This window comes from Nicotiana tabacum, chromosome 18, assembly GCF_000715075.1.
Source record: "Nicotiana tabacum cultivar K326 chromosome 18, ASM71507v2, whole genome shotgun sequence".
In the NCBI taxonomy this organism is placed as follows: domain Eukaryota; kingdom Viridiplantae; phylum Streptophyta; class Magnoliopsida; order Solanales; family Solanaceae; genus Nicotiana; species Nicotiana tabacum.
In genome coordinates this window covers 57,497,072-57,514,423 of record NC_134097.1, presented here as the reverse complement: position 1 = coordinate 57,514,423, position 17,352 = coordinate 57,497,072, and the positions used below count along the sequence as shown (strand labels likewise).

General features: G+C 38.3%; 1 protein-coding gene across 13 annotated transcripts; it reads left to right on the top strand.

Annotated features, from left to right (window-relative positions):
* The first annotated feature begins 1,127 nt into the window (after positions 1–1,127).
* Positions 1,128–16,662, top strand: LOC107778189 (uncharacterized). 13 transcript variants are annotated; one of them, XM_016598399.2, is made up of 13 exons: positions 1,133–1,395; positions 1,490–1,525; positions 2,520–2,709; positions 2,832–2,897; positions 11,038–11,144; positions 11,507–11,567; positions 12,108–12,167; positions 12,259–12,333; positions 13,894–14,046; positions 14,440–14,494; positions 15,403–15,522; positions 16,057–16,274; positions 16,370–16,662. In XM_016598399.2, exons 1-13 carry the CDS (start codon positions 1,364–1,366, stop codon positions 16,385–16,387), a joined length of 1,191 nt encoding a protein of 396 aa, XP_016453885.1. In that variant the 5' UTR covers positions 1,133–1,363; the 3' UTR covers positions 16,388–16,662. The 13 variants fall into 13 exon arrangements, with proteins under 13 accessions (XP_075092979.1, XP_016453883.1, XP_016453880.1 ...); XM_075236879.1 differs by adding an exon at positions 10,622–10,753 and having other exon boundaries at positions 1,134–1,395; positions 1,490–1,511; positions 16,057–16,662; XM_075236878.1 differs by lacking the exon at positions 1,490–1,525 and having other exon boundaries at positions 1,128–1,395.
* The last annotated feature ends 690 nt before the right edge of the window (positions 16,663–17,352 follow it).

Genomic DNA, 17,352 nt, shown 5'->3' with positions numbered 1-17,352 from the left:
AAAACGATGTACCCCGGACCCGGGATGGGTTCTGAGACTTGGGGAAGCGCATGAACGGTGGTAGGCGGTGGATAGAGGGTCGTGATATCTGGAACCAACCAAATATCACAGCGCAGATCTCGCTCGATGGCGGTTACATATCAGTAATTAACGAGAGAGAGGATTTTTACCCTTTATAGACTTGTACTAGAGGTGAAACTCTCCTACTATATAAAGGGAAAGTTTTTTCTTTGATAAGATGCATTGTAACACGCATACCAAGACAATACAAATTTATTTCTCCGCTTTCTAACTATCAAAAAGTTCTTATTTTATTGTTGTTCTTCATATACATCTGGTTTCGAACCAAGGGTCCGATCGAGGGTAAAATTACTGTTCAGCACAAATCCGAGCCCGGACGTAACATCACAATTGGTTTGGTTATTCATTCTATATTTAACTCGTTTATCTAACATTTTTGAGTATTTGTGTTGAATCAATCCACATATACCTAAAATCGTGTATAAATTCAATTGTTACCCATTTTAAGGGTAAACACTTTTAATTTTCAGAAAATATGGAGTATAAGTTTATTGGCGATGGCAACTTTTTATGATTGGCGATATAAACCAGTTGTGAGTGAAAGCGGTGGCAACTCTTCGGGCTAGCATCTTAGGCGTATGAAGCAAGGTTCGTGATTAATTTTTCAGAAAACTTTAATAAAAGAGTAAAAAAGTAATTTAATATTTGATCTGAGGGCTTACTATTTTTAATATAGTAGTCCCTCCTTTTCATCCCTCCTCTCCATATCAAATGAGGTAGTTTGACTCGGGCACGTAGTTTAAGAAAAAAGAAGAAGATTTTTGAAACTTCTGGTCTTAAAAACTTAAGGGGTAAAAAATTTGTGGGGCCATAATATTTGTGTGACTATAAAAACTTCTCATTAAGGATAAATGGGTAAAATGAAAAAAGTTTAAAGTTAAATTATTTTCAAATTTAAAAATATATCATTTATTTTGAAACAAACTAAAAAGAAAGTACTCATTTAATAAAACGAAGTGAGTAAATAGGGCCGCGTATGACTTTGGCCGCGTATGAAAAATGTAATCAAAGAGAATTATTATTTGACCAAGTATGGAAGTGCAAGTAGTAGTAACATTTATTGTCACGTGACGCCAGTATCTGTACTGTAGGTAAATGTAAATGTCCGTCATTCTGCTCCGTGAGATCAACCCAGCTATCTTCTACCGCTCTGCAATTTCAGCTCTTTTTCTTTCCACTACGTCGCAATTGAAGTCTCTGATAAGTGAGAGTTAACTGAGAACTTGGTCTACAATCAATTTACGGACTTGAAAGAAAGAATTTCAAAGAGACAATCACGAAAATGCTAGGAAAGCGAAGTCAAACACCTAGCCGGTGAGACATATATTTCATTATTACTTATTGGCAGTTCATTTCTGGTCTGGGTATAGTGATAGTAAATTAACTTCTTTCTTTTGTGGTATTATAGGAATTTGTGTGATACTTACAAGGTAGCTGGGAATTGGTAACTTATTCTGCTTACTTATAAATTGAACAAGTAATGAACTTGCTCGATTAGAACTACAAAATCACGGACTTAGCTAAGAAAGTATGTTATGGAACCAAGATGCCAACTAGAGTGAGACTAGAGGAGTTAGTCTTAGGATGCTACTGATCAACTACTAATGATGAGCTTTATTTGTTGGTTATTAGTATACTTTACATCTTTCTCGTATTTCCTATATTTCTTGTATTGCTGTTATTTTCTTATTTTATGGTATTTTATGTTATGTTATGGATTTTATGTTATTTTATGTTATTTTATTATGAGTCTATTGATAGTACTAATATAGCGTCTCTTGTTGCTTTCTTGAGCCGAGGGTCTCCTGGAAACAGCCTCTCTGCCCCTCAGGGTAGAGGTAAGGTCTGCGTACATATTAACCTCCCCAGACCCCACTTGTGGGATTATACTGGGTTGTTGTTGTTGCACTTACACTCTTATTTTTTGCCGCAAATCATTTTAGCTTAAGGAAAGATTTATATCCAAATGAAATGGTACCCAACAAATAGGGAGGATTAATATTGATGACCCCAACTAAGGCATCGTAGAATCACAAACTGCTTAGTGTTGTGTACTGAACCAATGTAGCATTGGCTGCAGTTTTTGCAGTCCTTTAATTTGACAACAGAATGGAATGATTCTTTGCTTATTTGTGTAGTTTTACCTTTTATCAAAGTAAGAATTCCTTCCTTAATGGTACTTTGCAATCTTTACCTTCCATGATTTTTAAGTCAATAAGCTTATGTATTTATTCATTTAGTTGATCCGCATTGGATGATAAAAGTAGAGAATCAAAATGATTTGATTTTGTCCTATTGGTTGTTATTTGCTTCGTCCTCCATCTCTAGATAGTACCTGATTATGAATTTGTACGTGTGTAGTAGGAAAACAAAGGAAATTATATTCTTTGATTCTATTTGTGTTGATTTGCCTTTCTCAAGTCCAACCACTTTGGCAGGTCTGAATTACTGTCTATGGTAAAGAAGCATTCGGAAATGTTAGGGAAAACCACTGTGGACGAGGAAGATGCTTCGGATGTTGAAGTGGATCCACGCTTCTGGCATGATGTTATGGATTTGTATTTTATTTGTGGCAAGGAGTCTAGGGGACGTCAGGAAGATGATCTTGTTTTCTTTGTTAAACGAATTGTACAACTCTTTACATAATTCTCCCCATTATCTTGGTTTTTAGGTTACAACCCGCTGAAACTGAATAAGAATTTGCTGAATGTGAATTGCTCTAAGGTTATCTTTTGGTCTAAAATTTGCAGAGAAATGAGTCAAATGAATATGTTGATGACGACTCTCCATACTTTGTTCGCAGGTGGGCACCTAAGGTAAAAACAACATAGTTTTCCTTTTAGGTTTAGTGCACATCAATTTGCAATCTGCCTTTGATTGATTACTCAAATAGTCAAACTTATTTTATTCAAGTCTTAACCATTTGATCATATGATGTACATCCACTAGACTGTGAGTCTATGTTGGTTAACCAGTTGGGATATTTATGTGAATCATCAGTGGTGGTCCAATTGTGATCAAAAGCTGGTGGCTCGTGACCACATTGTTGGTAGATAAAAAGGAACAAAAAATTTTTGGGAGTTCATCAAGATATGGACTAATATGCTGATTTAGTAGCGACATAGCATTAGTCAGTAGCTTAACTAAAACAGAAATCAAAAGCATCAGGATCCAATATTTTAAATTTCGATCTTTTGTTGCCTTAGTAAAAGGGGGGTAATAACTTGGGGCGATTATGTGAGTAGCCTTTGAATATAAAGTTGAATAGGTTTAGGTTTCATCTAAAATTTTCTGAACTGTTGTTGTAGATTATCTTGTTTGTCGATCCGTTGTAAAATTCTTCTTTGGCTAGACTGATGGTTAAACTGGATTATCTCTTGAAACTTGTTTGGCTAAACATGAGTCTTGTGCATATGTAAGAGTATATGCTGATACTCATGTCAAAGCAGTATTAAGAAGTCGAGATTCCTGGTTAAGATAAAGGCAAGTCAACTTTGATTCAAGTAAATTGAGAACAGGAAAAAACATGATCCATAGCTTTACTTGAAACAATATAAGCACGGCTGAAACAATTATTAGTGATTTGAAATATGCTTTAGCATTTTAATGTAAGTAAGCATGTTAATATAATATATCATAATCATAGCATCCAAGCAAGACATGTGAACGTCGGCCAAAATAAACAACTCGTCAACACAGGCATGGACTTGTTCCTATATGCAAGGTTGTAATACACGTATTGAAGGCATTTTTAGGAATCTGAAACTCATCTATACGTGCTTATTTCAATAGAAATCATGCTAGTGATGAAAAACCAGTTATAGATAGGTTTCTACTAACCTCTAACTCAAGCACTTGCTGAACTTCAGTTCTAGTTTGATCAACTCTATCAACTCCTTGCTTAGTATAGTAAAAGACGAGAGGAATCAACGTCATTCTTTTGGTAGGTTAATGATGTACTAACCCGTACTTAACCTGTGGACCCTAGTTGGATCATTGCGATTAAAAATCTTAGTCTAACTTTAAATGCCAAAATTTGGATTACGCATGGCTTAACTTATGCAAAAACATATATTCTATTTATTGGAGGGGATTTTAATGGCCATATTGGGTCGGCTGCTGGTAGTTATGGCGAGGTGCATGGTGGCTTTGGCCTTGGGGATAGGAACGGAGGAGGTACTTCGCTGTTAGACTTCGCTAAGGCTTTCGAGCTGGTGATTATGAACTCGACTTTTCCGAAGAGGGAGGAGCATCTGGTTACTTTCCAAAGTTCGGCGGTGAAGACTCAGATTGATTACCTTCTCCTCAGAAGGTGTGATAGAGGGTTGTGCAAGGATTGCAAGGTTATCCCGGGAGAGACCCTCGAGACTTAGCATAGGCTCTTAGTGATGGACATCGGCATTATGATGAAGAGGAAGAAGAGGTATGTTCGTGGCCGACCGAGGATTAGATGGGGAGCTTTAACCAAGGATAAAGCCCAGGAGTTGGAGGGGAGGTTATTCGCTATGGGAGCTTGGAGGAGTAGTGGAGACGCGAGCACTATGTGGTCAACGACGGCGAACTACGTGAGGGAGGCAGCGAGAAAGGTGCTAGGGATATCGAAGGGTTTTTCTGGCAGGCACCAGGGCGACTGGTGGTGGAATGACGTAGTCCAAGGTAAAGTGGAGGCGAAGAAGGTAGCGTACGCGAATTTGGCAGGGAGCACAAACGAGGAGGAGAGGAGAGCGAATAGAGAGAGGTACAAAGTGGCAAGGAAGGAGGCAAAGTTGGCGGTCACGGAGGCTAAGAATGCAGCGTTTGGTCGTCTATACAGGAATTGGGGGAGAAAGGCGGGGACAGGAAGTTGGTTCGACTAGCTAAAGCGAGGGAGAGGAAGACCCGGGATCTGGACCAAGTAAGGTGCATCGGAGACGAGGATGGTAGAGTATTGATGGGAGAGTCCCAGATTAAGCAGAGATGACACACGTACTTCTATGGTCTTCTAAACGAGGAGGGGGATCAGGATATAATGCTAGGAGATTTGGGGCATTCGGAGAGTCTCTGAGATTTTGGGTATTGCAGGCGCATTAAGGTAAAGGAGGTCATGGGGGCTTTGCGTAAGATGAGTAGGGGTAGAGCGACCGGGCTAGACGAAATTCCGGTTGAGTTTTGGAAGTTTGTAGGTAGAGCAGGATTGGAGTGGCTGACTGGGTTGTGCAATGTAATTTTTAGGACAAAGAGGATGCCGGAGGAGTGGAGGTCGAGTACAGTGGTACCGTTGTACAAGAACAAAGGTGATATCTAGTGTTGTAACAATTATAGGGGTATCAAGTTACTTAGCCATAACATGAAAGTCTGGGAGAGGGTGGTGGAGGTGAGGGTGAGGAAGACGACGTCTATATCCGACAATCAGTTTGGGTTTATGCCGAGTCACTCCACTACGGAAGCGATCCACCTTATTAGGAGGTTGGTGGAACAGTACAGGGATAAGAAGAAGGATCTGCACATGGTGTTTATTGACTTGGAGAAAGCGTATGACAAGGTCCCTAGGGAGGTGCTCTGGAGATGTCTTGAGGCAAAGGGCGTGCCGGTAGCCTACATAAGAGCGATCAAGGCAGAGGCGGCCCGAGAAGATTGGTGGCCTAAAGCCAATTTTTATTCTGGGGCCTTTCAGCAAAAATCAATTCAAAAGTTGTTAATTTTTTTAATTATTCTATTAGCATAGCATTAAGAATAATTTCTTTTATAAATAATATAATCTCTCCTAAGATATTGTTAATCTTAGATAATAGAACCAGATAACTTGATATTGAAATAATTTTTGATGTTCTAATATATTTGTTGAAATGCTTGAAACCTGAGAAAAAAAGAAGAAAAAAAAAGAATGCGCAATATAGTTTTATTAAACAATACTCTTCACCTCTTGTTTTTTTAGAAAAAGTAATTTTTTTTCTTTCAACAGAGAACAATATAACTATCGAAAACTTAAAGTTTTTTTGCAGAAACAAATTGATGAGAAAGATAAAAAATAAGACTTGGACTATTGAAGATACCAAAAAACAGATTTTAAAAATTTATTACACGTTTTTAGTGAGAAATATAAAAGGAGAATAATAATATCGGTACCTCACTAATGATGTCAATCGTAAAATTTAAATAATAAAAAGTTTTATATTCGCGACAAAGAGTTTAAGGAGAGTGATTCTCTTTCTCCAATTTTTTTCTCAAACGTCTACACGAGTACTAAACTAAAAGTTACTTTTACCTTTTATAAAATATTTTACTTTTTTATTTTAAAATACCTAATATATTTAGACCTTATCTCTAAAGATTGTTGTGAGATGTATATGATCCAATTTACCTTAATTAGATATATTGAGTTCGAGCCCTCATAAAATTTTGTTAAAATGTGTTCTCTTTTCTACTAGGCCTTACGCGGTACGAATCGTAATTAGTCGGGATCTCAATACAAATATAAGTAGGAAACAAAAAGAAAAATTTGGGGCCCCAAAAATTGGGGGCCTAAAGACCTTGCTTTAGTGGCTTGACCCTTGGGCCGCCCCTGGATCAAGGATATGTATAATGGAGCTAAGACTAAGGTTAGGACTGTGGGAGGCGACTCGGAGCATTTCCCGGTTGTTATGGGATTACACCAAGGCTCTGCGCTTAGCCCGTTCTTATTTGCCTGGTGATGGTTGCACTGACACACCATATTCAAGGGGATGTGCCATGGTGTATGTTATTTGCTGATGACATAGTTCTAATTGATGAGACGAGGGTCGGTGTTAACGAGAGGTTGGAGGTTTGGAGATAGACCCTCGAGTCTAAGGGTTTCAAATTGAGCAGGTCTAGGACAGAGTACCTGGAGTGCAAGTTTAGCGCTGAGTCGAGGAAAGTAGGCAGGGAGGTGAGGCTTGGATCACAGGTCATCCCCAAGAGAGATAGCTTCAAGTACTTTGGGTCGATGATTTAGGGGGACGGACAGATCGACGAGGACGTCACTCACCGTATAGGGGCGGGTTGGATGAAATGGAGGCTTGCATCTGGAGTCTTGTGTGACAAGAAAGTGCCACCGATACTCAAAGGTAAGTTTTATAGAGCTGTGGTTAGACCGGCCATGTTGTATGGAGCGGAGAGTTGGCCGGTTAAGAACTCCTATATCCAGAGGATGAAGGTAGCAGAGATAAGGATGCTGAGGTGGATGTGCGGGCACACTAGGATAGACAAGATTAGGAATGAAGATATTCGGAAGAAGGTGGGCGTGGCCCCTGTAGATGACAAGATGCGGGAAGCGAGACTCAGATGGTTCGGGCACGTGCGGAGGAGAAGCCTTGATGCTCCGGTGAGGAGGTGTGAGCGGTTGGCCGTGGTGGGTACGAGAAGAGGTAGAGGGAGACCTAAGAAGTATTGGGGAGAGGTGATCAAACAGGACATGGTACGACTGCAGATTTCCGAGGACATGACCCTTGATAGGAAGGTCTGAAGGTCAAACATTAGGGTTGTAGGTTAGGGGGTAGTAGAGCTTTCCTTACTTCATACCCGGGGTGAGGCGGGGTTGGATTAGGGTTGATCTTAGATGACTTGCAGTTTATGTTGAGTCCACACTATCCTTGCTGTTTATCTTAGCCCCGGGCCTTAGATACTGATTACTGTTATTGCATGTCATTTATCTTTTGGTTGTTATGCTTCTGTTACTATTACAATTTCTACTGGAGTTACTAATGAATTGTCTTTTCTTGTTTTTTATTTCCGTCTTTCTGAGCCGAGGGTCTATCGGAAACAGCCTCTCTTTCCTATAGGGGTAAGGGTAAGGTCTGCGTACACATTATCCTCCCTAGACCCCACTTTGTGGGATTTTACTAGGTAGTTGTTGTTGTTGCTTTGGTGGTTTGATAGTCCTTGATCAAGGTTGGTTTTGCACAATTGCTTTTCCTCCAAGTTAGCTGAGCTGTTGAGGATGCTGAAACTATATTGAAATGATCTTGGATTGAGCTTTTATAGTTATAGGGCTATAACATGTGAAAACTTCAAGTTTGTCTGGGGCTCCATCGTGTAGCAGTACTCCTTTGTGCCGCGGAAGAATTCTTCATGTAAGAATGCACGGGAGAAAAATCTAAATGATACAATGAGCCCTATATATAATACATATTCTACTCCTACTACATATGGGACTAAGACATATTCTACTCCTACTACATATGTGACTAGAATTATTTATACATAACTATCTAACACTCCCACTCAAGCTGGTGCATATAAATCATTTGTACTGAGCTTGTTACATATGTAACTAATATGAGGACCAATGAAGGACTTGGTGAAAATATCTACAAGCTGATCATTCGACTTCACTACGAGTCATGCCAAACTCCTAGATAACTGTGCTGAACTTACCAAATCAGAAGTGACCGGCGCAAGCGATATACAAGGCCACTAGACTCTCCCTTAGCAACAAAATCAGGCGGTTGCTGATAAACAGAAGTTGGCCGAAAAGTTGCTGGAGAAATTTGAAAATAGTGAGACTAAGATGAATTCCACACTACAAAATAGGTTCTAAAACACCCCCCAGAAAACAGAAACATTTCTGGAAATCATTGTTCACGCCAGAAAAAATAAAAGTTATCAGAATTTGATGTAATTTGTATGGTAGACTCGGAATCACTGGACGAGTAAGTTGTTCTAAATAAGTTCTGTTAAAAAATGGTCGGAATAGCTCGCACGTGCCGAAAATGTTAATGTAGCTTAGCGGAAAATTCCAAAGTTCTAAGAATCTGTCGGTGCGTGTGTTTCTTGCCGGAACCCTAGTCATGACACGCGCCGAAACCCTAGTTCTAGGAATAGGTCATGCCACACGCGCCCACGAAACAAAATGTCCTAAAGAAAATTTTGAAAATTCTGGTCGGAAAATTCTCAACGCGTCGGCGCGTGTGTCAAACGCGCTTGCCGGAACCCTAGTTCTGGAGGCGCGTGAGGGACTTTCTGCTGGAGCGATTGACTTGGGTATTGTCGTCTGGCTTTTTCGAACAAGATAGTAGTGCTGGTTTCTGCGCAACACTTACCGATGAGGAGATACGCAAATCAATCTTGAGTCGTCTACTCAACCGGAAAGACGCATGGTAACTGACTTTTCTGTTCCGATGGGACTGAGATTTCTGGGGTTTGGTCGTACAAAGGTTTCGGATCTAATGGTGGTAGTGGTATATGCATAGTACCACTGAAGCAGTAATGAATCCAGGTGTTGAGTTGTCCCACATCGGTGGGATTTGAGGTCCTAGGTCTCCTTTTATGGTCTTGAGCAATCCTCATCTCATAAGCTAGCTTTTGAGGTTAAGTTAGGCCCAATGTTCCATTTATCATGGTATCAGAGCTAGGCCCATTCCAATTATTGTTACCGATGTTGGGCCCCCATTTATATTGTCCACGCTCCAGTTTGCAGGCCTGGGGGAGGGGGTTGATTTGTCCCACATCGGTTGGATTTGAGGTCCTTGGTCTCCTTATATGGTCTTGAGCAATCCTCACCTCATAAGCTAGCTTTAGGGTAGAGTTAGGCTCAAGGTCCATTTATCACCAGGGAACAAGACAAAGTTGCCGGAAAATTGCACGGCGACGAGATCTTTCTTTCCCGATGCCGCTGGAATGATGCACAACGATAATTTTCTCATTGAAGCTGTGAGAGTGCATGGGAGAAAATTCTATTTTATTAACAATGATACAATAAGCCCTATACATAATACATATTCTACTCCTACCATAGTACATTCTACCCTCCCCAGACCCCACTATACATTTAGCCGAGGGTCTTTCGGAAACAGTCTCTGCCCTCCAGGATAGAGGTAAGGTTGCGTACATCCTACCCTCCCCAAACCCCACTTGTGGGATTACACTGGGTTGTTGTTGTTGTATTCTACTCCTACGATATATGGGACTAGGACAGATTCTAATCCTACTACATATGGGACTAGGACATATTCTACTTCTACTACACATGGGACTAAGATTATTTTTACATAACTATCTAACACTTTAGCTGAAGGTATCCTCTCTGTAAATCCAACACGGCTCCAGAGCTCCATCTTCAGCATCGTGGAAGAGTTCTACTAGCTTAGTCAACCTTTCTGTAAAAACAGTTCGATGCAACACTTCGCATTATCATGTTGCAGTTGCCCTTCATTGACCCTTAAGGCCACAGCTACTGCGGTGGGGTAAGCTTAGCAACACATAGCAGTAGCTACCCTTGCTTCTACCGTGATGCGGTACTTCTTCCTAGCGCACTGCAGGACTGCACCAGCTTTACTTGCCTGGTTTTTCTTCCAAATTCCACCTATTTCCATTCAACACTTAATGAATTATTACCTCAGGCTTTAGGCAAGTTCCATACAATATTTGGGATCTGTTTGGGTGTACAGGGCACTACAGATTATTACCTAGAGGCTACGTCCTTCAGTCTAAAATTGATAATACATTTGATATTAAGAAACTAATTTGACAGACAACTTATAGCAGTTCTGTTATTGCTAAAATTATTCACAGAAATGATGGTTTTTTCTAACTTCTTTGCCAGGGTGACATGGTGGTATAGTTGAAGATGTATGAATTGAGACCGTTTGAAAAAGTTGAGACTATTAGTAATTTATTTACTTTACGTCTGCTAGAGACGCGATCAATTGATGTCAGTACTTCCTCATTTACCTTTGTAAGGACAAAAATGATACTCCCTCTGTTTCAGTCTATATTTGGAAACAACTTAACTTTAAACTTTCCCTTTTACCCATTTTACCCTTAATACGAACACTTTTATAGCCGCACAAATTGAAAGCCCTAAAAAAGCTTTTAGCTTATAAGCTTTTAAGACCACAAGCTTCAAAAGTCCTCCTTTGTTTCTTAAACTACGTGCCAAGTCAAACTATGTCACATAAATTAAAACAGAGGGAGTACTTTATAAGGTAACAATTTTCTAATTTATTATTCTCCTTTCAGTTGGATGACTTAATTGGTGGGAATTCATCGGACGTGGACTGGAGGCGCTCATTTTACTTGAATTTAATTTCTCAAACTTCTTTTAGTGTGACAGTCACAATTTACAGGTAGTAATCTTTTGTCCAGAATAGGTTATTTTAAAACTTTTCTTGCTTACGGCGGTAATATCTCTTCTATCATAGGCAATGTTTTATCAAAAAAAGAAAGTTGCAGGAATCTTTAGTGATGCAGGATTTCTTAGTAATAGGGCCTTCTTTAGCATACCCTGCAAAATTTTAAATTCTTTCTTCCAATTGACCAAATTTGGCTTTTGATCGTAGTTGAACTTATGTTCTTAGTTTTGCACTCACCAGGATGTGAATCGCAGCTCCTAGATCAGTTGTTCATATCAGCTAAAGATTAACAATCTTCTTTTCTTTTCACTATAACAGTTTCTGCTTTGCCTTTTTCTTTGTTTGTTCTTTGGTAGTCACCGGGTCCTTATGAGTTACCAGAATGGCAAAGACGGACCATTATCTCCTATATACAAGGTAATTATGTAGAACAGAAAGTTTATGTTTCTTGTTTCTCCGACTTATTCTAGCTTTTCAAGCGAGATTTGTGAATAACGTCAACCTGTCCGTGTAAAAATAAATAAATAAAAAAAGTCTTGTCCATGTACATTGTTTTAGAATTCTAAATGAGTCTTTCCATCAAATTTGTAAATTCTCACTAATTAATAGATGTAAAAGAACAAAATCTTAATAAAATGAGAATTTTCTCTACGAAATCTAAAGGAAGTTAAAAAACCAAGTTTAGAGAAACAAATTATACCGGCCTATGGACATGTACAACATTTGCATGTGACTTTGATGGTCATTTGCTTGTGTTTTTGTTATCTTTCACTGAAAAATTCTCATCATCCAGAAGTGGATCCTGTATTTAAATATTCCCAATGAAACGGGTCCGAATGAGCAAAATAAATAGTGAGGATCTATATAGCCGCACCCAACTAGTGTAGGGTTGAGGCGGAGTTGTTGTTTTTGAATCAAACCTGATTGCATCTTCTTTTATTTATTTCCTGTTTTCAGGTTGTCAAAACAGTCTATGCATCTCCAAGTCGTATCAAAATTCACTTAGACTCAAGGAAGGCAAGACCTTCTGACATCTGGAGATCTATATATAATCCATTTATGCTTTTGATTAAACTGTCATCTAATGACATTATTGATTAGCATTCAGGAAGTAGAAACCACGCCAGCCTATCCAGAGATATGCTTTGCCATTGACGACTTTGATTCAACCTTTGGTGCAGTGGTAGCAAACGAACTTTCAAACCACATTTTTTTTTGCAAACTCTGTGACAGATTATTTGGATTAATTACTAGAAAAATTGTATACTATACTTGGAACTTTGTAACTTCAGTTATTAATTATTGTTGCCTCTTCTTAAATGCTTACCGAGCCGTGGTATTTAATCATTAGAATCAGTTACTCACCCTTAATTTCATGCTCAGTTCTTATTTGTGACATTAGATTTACATTTTTGGAGCAATCATCTATTGAGTGATCATTAAGATGAAACTATTGCAATACCCTTTTGCATGTAGGACATGTACAGTGTGTTTTGAACATTTATTACAATTTTAGAATATATCACATTTTATCAACTATGTTATGTAGTCTATTTCATGTGTACATGTTTAGATTGCAACCGTAAAAACTTTGCTTTATCTTTAGGCGAGGGTCTTTCGGAAACAATCTCTCTGCCCTTCCAGGGGTAGGGGTAAGGCGGTGTATAATCTTACCCTTCCCAGACCCCACTTGTGGGAAACTAGTAGGTTTGTTGTTGTTGTTGTAACTTTAGGCACGGGCAGTGGCATTTTAATCATGCAGTTTCTTGTTTAGCGTCAATGTTTCACAGTCTGATTGCACTGTTATCATTAGTCAATTTTTAATTTTCTATTGTTCCTAATTAGACATACTCTAATTATAGATGTCAGATCTGAGTGGTGTTGTTGTTTCTCTGTTGTGGGTTTTTAATGAACTTTGTGCTGTAGCTCACGAAATGCAATTTCTTCTCATGCTTATAGTATCCTGTAAGCCATTTTCCCTTTTTTTGTTTAATATATAGCACCATTAACTTACTGTAAAATCATTCCGTGTAATAATGTATATATATGACTCTTATTAACAAAAGTAAGCAGTTTGAACCCTTTTATCCAAGGGCAAAGCCAGTGCTTGTTGATTCTCAAAGATTTAAGAAAGTTTGTCACCTGAACTGAAGTTTTAGGCTTTACATTTGTTGGAGAACTTTTAATATTATTACTATTTTTCTTATTACTATATATATAAATAGATAAAACTTATTTTCACTACTACTCTTCTTTTATTTTGGCATGATGAGGATATGAGTTGAGCTTAAAGAAACAAGTAAGGATTCATACCGCCGACCCCAACTTTGTTTGGGACTGAGGCATAGCTGTTGAAGAACCTGAACTGAACTTGATTCCGAGAGCTCTGTTAAAAGTTGACTTTATCCTGTAATCCATTTAATTTGATCAGGACTGATGATCTAAGCCAGCTGTACCAGTAATTAGCTGTCACTTTCATAACCAGAAAAACTGTTCTATAAATGACATGAGCTATTCATCGTGTGTGTTCCGACTAGTCTCTTAGAAAGAATAAATGTAGCTAGAAGTCGCTCGAGCTTGATGTCTCCATTAAAATGGTGAGGGACCTGCAACCCAAGATAACATTCCAAGAAAAGGCACTAGTCTGATAACTTGATTAAATCCTGCATGAAAATACGTTAGTGCTAATCCCTTTGTGTTGTGAAAAGAATTTTAAAGCAGTTGACATTATCTTCTTTTGTAGGTCTTGACTGATGTGGACCACTGTTATTGTGTACTTCTAAATGCACATGATGGGGCTGCATTTCCAAGTGAGAGAGCGCTGCGGGAGAGCAGTTCTTGTGATACTTCTTCCTCAAAGAGTGACACTAGTTCTGGAAAAGTACGAAGGTCAAAGGTTCAAAATCCTACTTCAGTCTGCTGTATTTTGTATTTATTGAAGAATTAGCATCTCGTGGAATTTTATCATTTTTATGAATATGAAGGAGAGGCAGTTTTATTGTCCTGCCTCCCAAAGGAAATTATCAAAAGGAACTAGCTAGCTCTGAAATGGTAAAAGAAAAGTTTCATCTGACCTAATTTAACTTCTATCTTAGTAAATATGCCAAAGCATCTATTTAATTCTTCAAAGTGCAAGGAACTTTGAGTTCATCTTCTCTTTAGCTTTCAGCTTTCTCAAATATATATTTTGAGGTCCTTATATATTGGACATATCCTGCAGAACGTATCTAGCATAGTTTTCAGAATGTTTAGTTTTTAACTTTCTAAACGGTTTGTGATGTGATTTCAGATCACTCTCTTCTCAGGCTTCATTAGCTATGAAATGGTCCGAGATGCATACGATGGTAAAAAGTACTCTTCCAATATGTAGTCTTATGATTGGTTGCAGCATTATAAATCTTTCCTATGTCCTGGTATTCAAGTTTCCTTCAATCAATCTATATGCCAAACTGGTGGACAAATGAGATTTTCTTACTTGTAATGCTCCTATTGCACTGATCAAACTGATCTCTATGATAGCTCTTGCTAGATTGATTTGCTGAAATTTAAGTGAGCTACAATCAAAGGAGGCTCCTGTATTTGTGTGATTTCACTTTGAAATATGATTTGCCACCCAAGACTCCAATATGATCATCAGGAGGTGGAGAAATACAGTGCCAATTGCAGCTACTTAACAATTAAGTAAATAAATAAGGAGTAGAATAGAAGAATGGTATAAAAATCTTGCAACAATAAGAAAAAGGAATTTGTTTCGCTCCCAGCGCCTGCAGGGGACAAAAGCTTGGATATAAGATGGCTGTTATCTCTGATTATTTATTAGCTCGGAAACTTGCAAGTTGCAAGTTGCTTGTCTCCTCCTCTTTTTATGTTTTCGTGAACCTTAATTGCAAATCTATTCTCACAGTAGATACATGATGTGAAGGCTAAAATCCTATTGACCAAAGTAACCCTGGGAAATTGGCCCTAACAATCAAAGTGCCCCCAGGAAACCTTTTTTCTGTGTGGATCAGAAAAGAAAGAAAATCTGTATGCCTCAGCTCAAGTTATGCAGTTTAAGATTTTGGAAAACAGTATATTTGAGAGCTTAATGCAATCTCTCTAGCACTCATGTTTATGTAGCAACTGGGACTTGTTAGCAGAGGAATTACTTTTAATTTTCAATTGCAGGGTGATTTCTTGGTTATGTGTTATGTCAGTTTTGTCTTAAAAGGGATTTTGGCACTCTTGTTCTCAATTTATTTATTTTTCACAGATGGAAGATCTGGATTGGGGAGCCTTCTCTCGCTTAATTCTTCTGGGAAAACAGACCGGATCTATATGAAGGGTCCTGGAGGACGCGGAGAAGTTGAAGTAGCTGTTTCTGGTGTTGTAGGTAAATTAAGAACCAATTTCTTTTTCATCCTACCACATTACAAATTTGATCTCACTTTTCTGGCATGTGGTGAGTTAGTTTTTTGTATAAAAACCTTGTTTGATCTATAGTTTACAAAGTAATTTGGTATATCATCTTAATGTTATTGGTTGATATAAAACTCTAGTAAGGTATTTCATCAGATGTCATTGGGTTTAAAAAATAAATAAATGGTTTTATAGTGACCAGAACCCATGTGATTTGGCAGTGTAGTTTATTTCTTGCAATTTCGACGCATGTTAACTGGATCACCTCTTTTATGCTGTTGATATGCTACTTCTGCTCTCTTCTACTAATTGAGCTAGAAGTTGTTTCTTAATTCATTTTGATCGAGACAAGTTTTGTGTGGTAGGTGCTAGCATTATACTGCAATTGAATGTATTTAATTGTTTATACTTTTCCTCAACCCTTGTGCAATAAGTGTTGCATAATAGGTTCCTTTTACCTTTTGCATGTAGATATATCAAGTGTTTCTCATTTTGGAATGTGTTTCAGATCAAAGCAAGCAGGAATCTGGCCATCATTCTACAAAGGGGTTGAGCTTTGGTGTAGTTGTTCGAAGAGCAGCATCAGTTGCATCGATGGCAGCAAAGCATGCTTATGCTGCTGCTTCTGCTACCCGGTGTCCTGATGGAGGATTGATCCCCCTCAAGTGCTGCTTGATGTCCATATCATTGCCATGGGAACATATTGCTCATGATCTGTTGTTTAAGGTGAAAATTCATGTCAAAGAGGTCGTCATTGTCCAATTAGAGCTCATATCATTGCTATGGTCTCTCAATAATGTTTCTATTATTTCATACCTCAGGGAAAGCCTCCAGTGTAACTGTAAGAATGCCCATGGATGACTGTTTACAAAACACTATGCTTTCTCAATTGATTAATCCAACTCAGAAGTTTAGACTCCACAAGATAGAAACACTAAAGTAGGTTAGCTCAAGAATGAAACATAAAGGTGCGATGATCATATGCATATAAATTCCCATCCAAAGGCAAAGTCGGGATTTGAACCTTATGGGTTCGGGATTGTAATCCTTTTAACTTACTGAGTTCTAAATTAATAATGTGTATATATTCAATTGATTTCTTAAGACAAATAAATGGTTTGAATATAAGCTATTGGGTTCGGCCAAACCCGCTTCTCACACTGGCTCCGCCTCTGTTTCCATCCTCCTTCCCCAGTATTCTGCTCCCCATGCAGGGGAAGTAGATTATGTTCCTGTTATTCAATTTTGATATGGTGCTGCTAGGTCATTGGTTCATTGTTTGACAAATGTACATCATTATCTCAGCCCTTTTGGTGGCTATCTGAGATTTTTCCTGTTCTTTTGAAAAAAAAATATTTATCTATTTTTTATGGGGAGGGGGTTAGATTAGTGTCTGCATATTTTTTAGCGGCCAAAAATGGAGCTTTATTTTGTTCGTGTTCTGGTTTTGTTTTTGTTTTTTGTTTTTTCTTTTACTACAGGTGTTTGAAGTTTCTAATATTTCCGCCGGGTATTCTTTTGGGACCTGTTGCTTTACTTTTTGACATCCAGCGACCGGCTTATACTTTTTGCCTCGCATGGACCTCCTCCTCTTTCCTGCTTTTGCTTCTTACTCGTTCTCCAATAAACTTTATTCGTGATCTATTTTCTCTTATTTCCGTAGCAGAGGAATAGTTTATATAGGCAATACATACTTCTTTATCTGTTTATCTGAATTGTGTATTTTCAAAGGTGAGCATTATTTATAGATTCTTTCAAGTTGAAACAATATCATATTTTTAAATTAGCAGAACAGAACACATAG

What these genes read in the sequence shown, in the direction of transcription:
- LOC107778189 (XM_016598394.2), top strand. Translation starts at nt 1,364, where the DNA reads ATGCTAGGAAAGCGAAGTCAAACACCTAGCCG. An exon ending in TTTTCTTTGTTAAACGAATT is followed by an intron (nt 2,710 to 2,831) that starts GTACAACTCTTT and finishes TAAAATTTGCAG; the next exon opens with AGAAATGAGTCAAATGAATA. An exon ending in TTCGCAGGTGGGCACCTAAG is followed by an intron (nt 2,898 to 11,037) that starts GTAAAAACAACA and finishes TTCTCCTTTCAG; the next exon opens with TTGGATGACTTAATTGGTGG.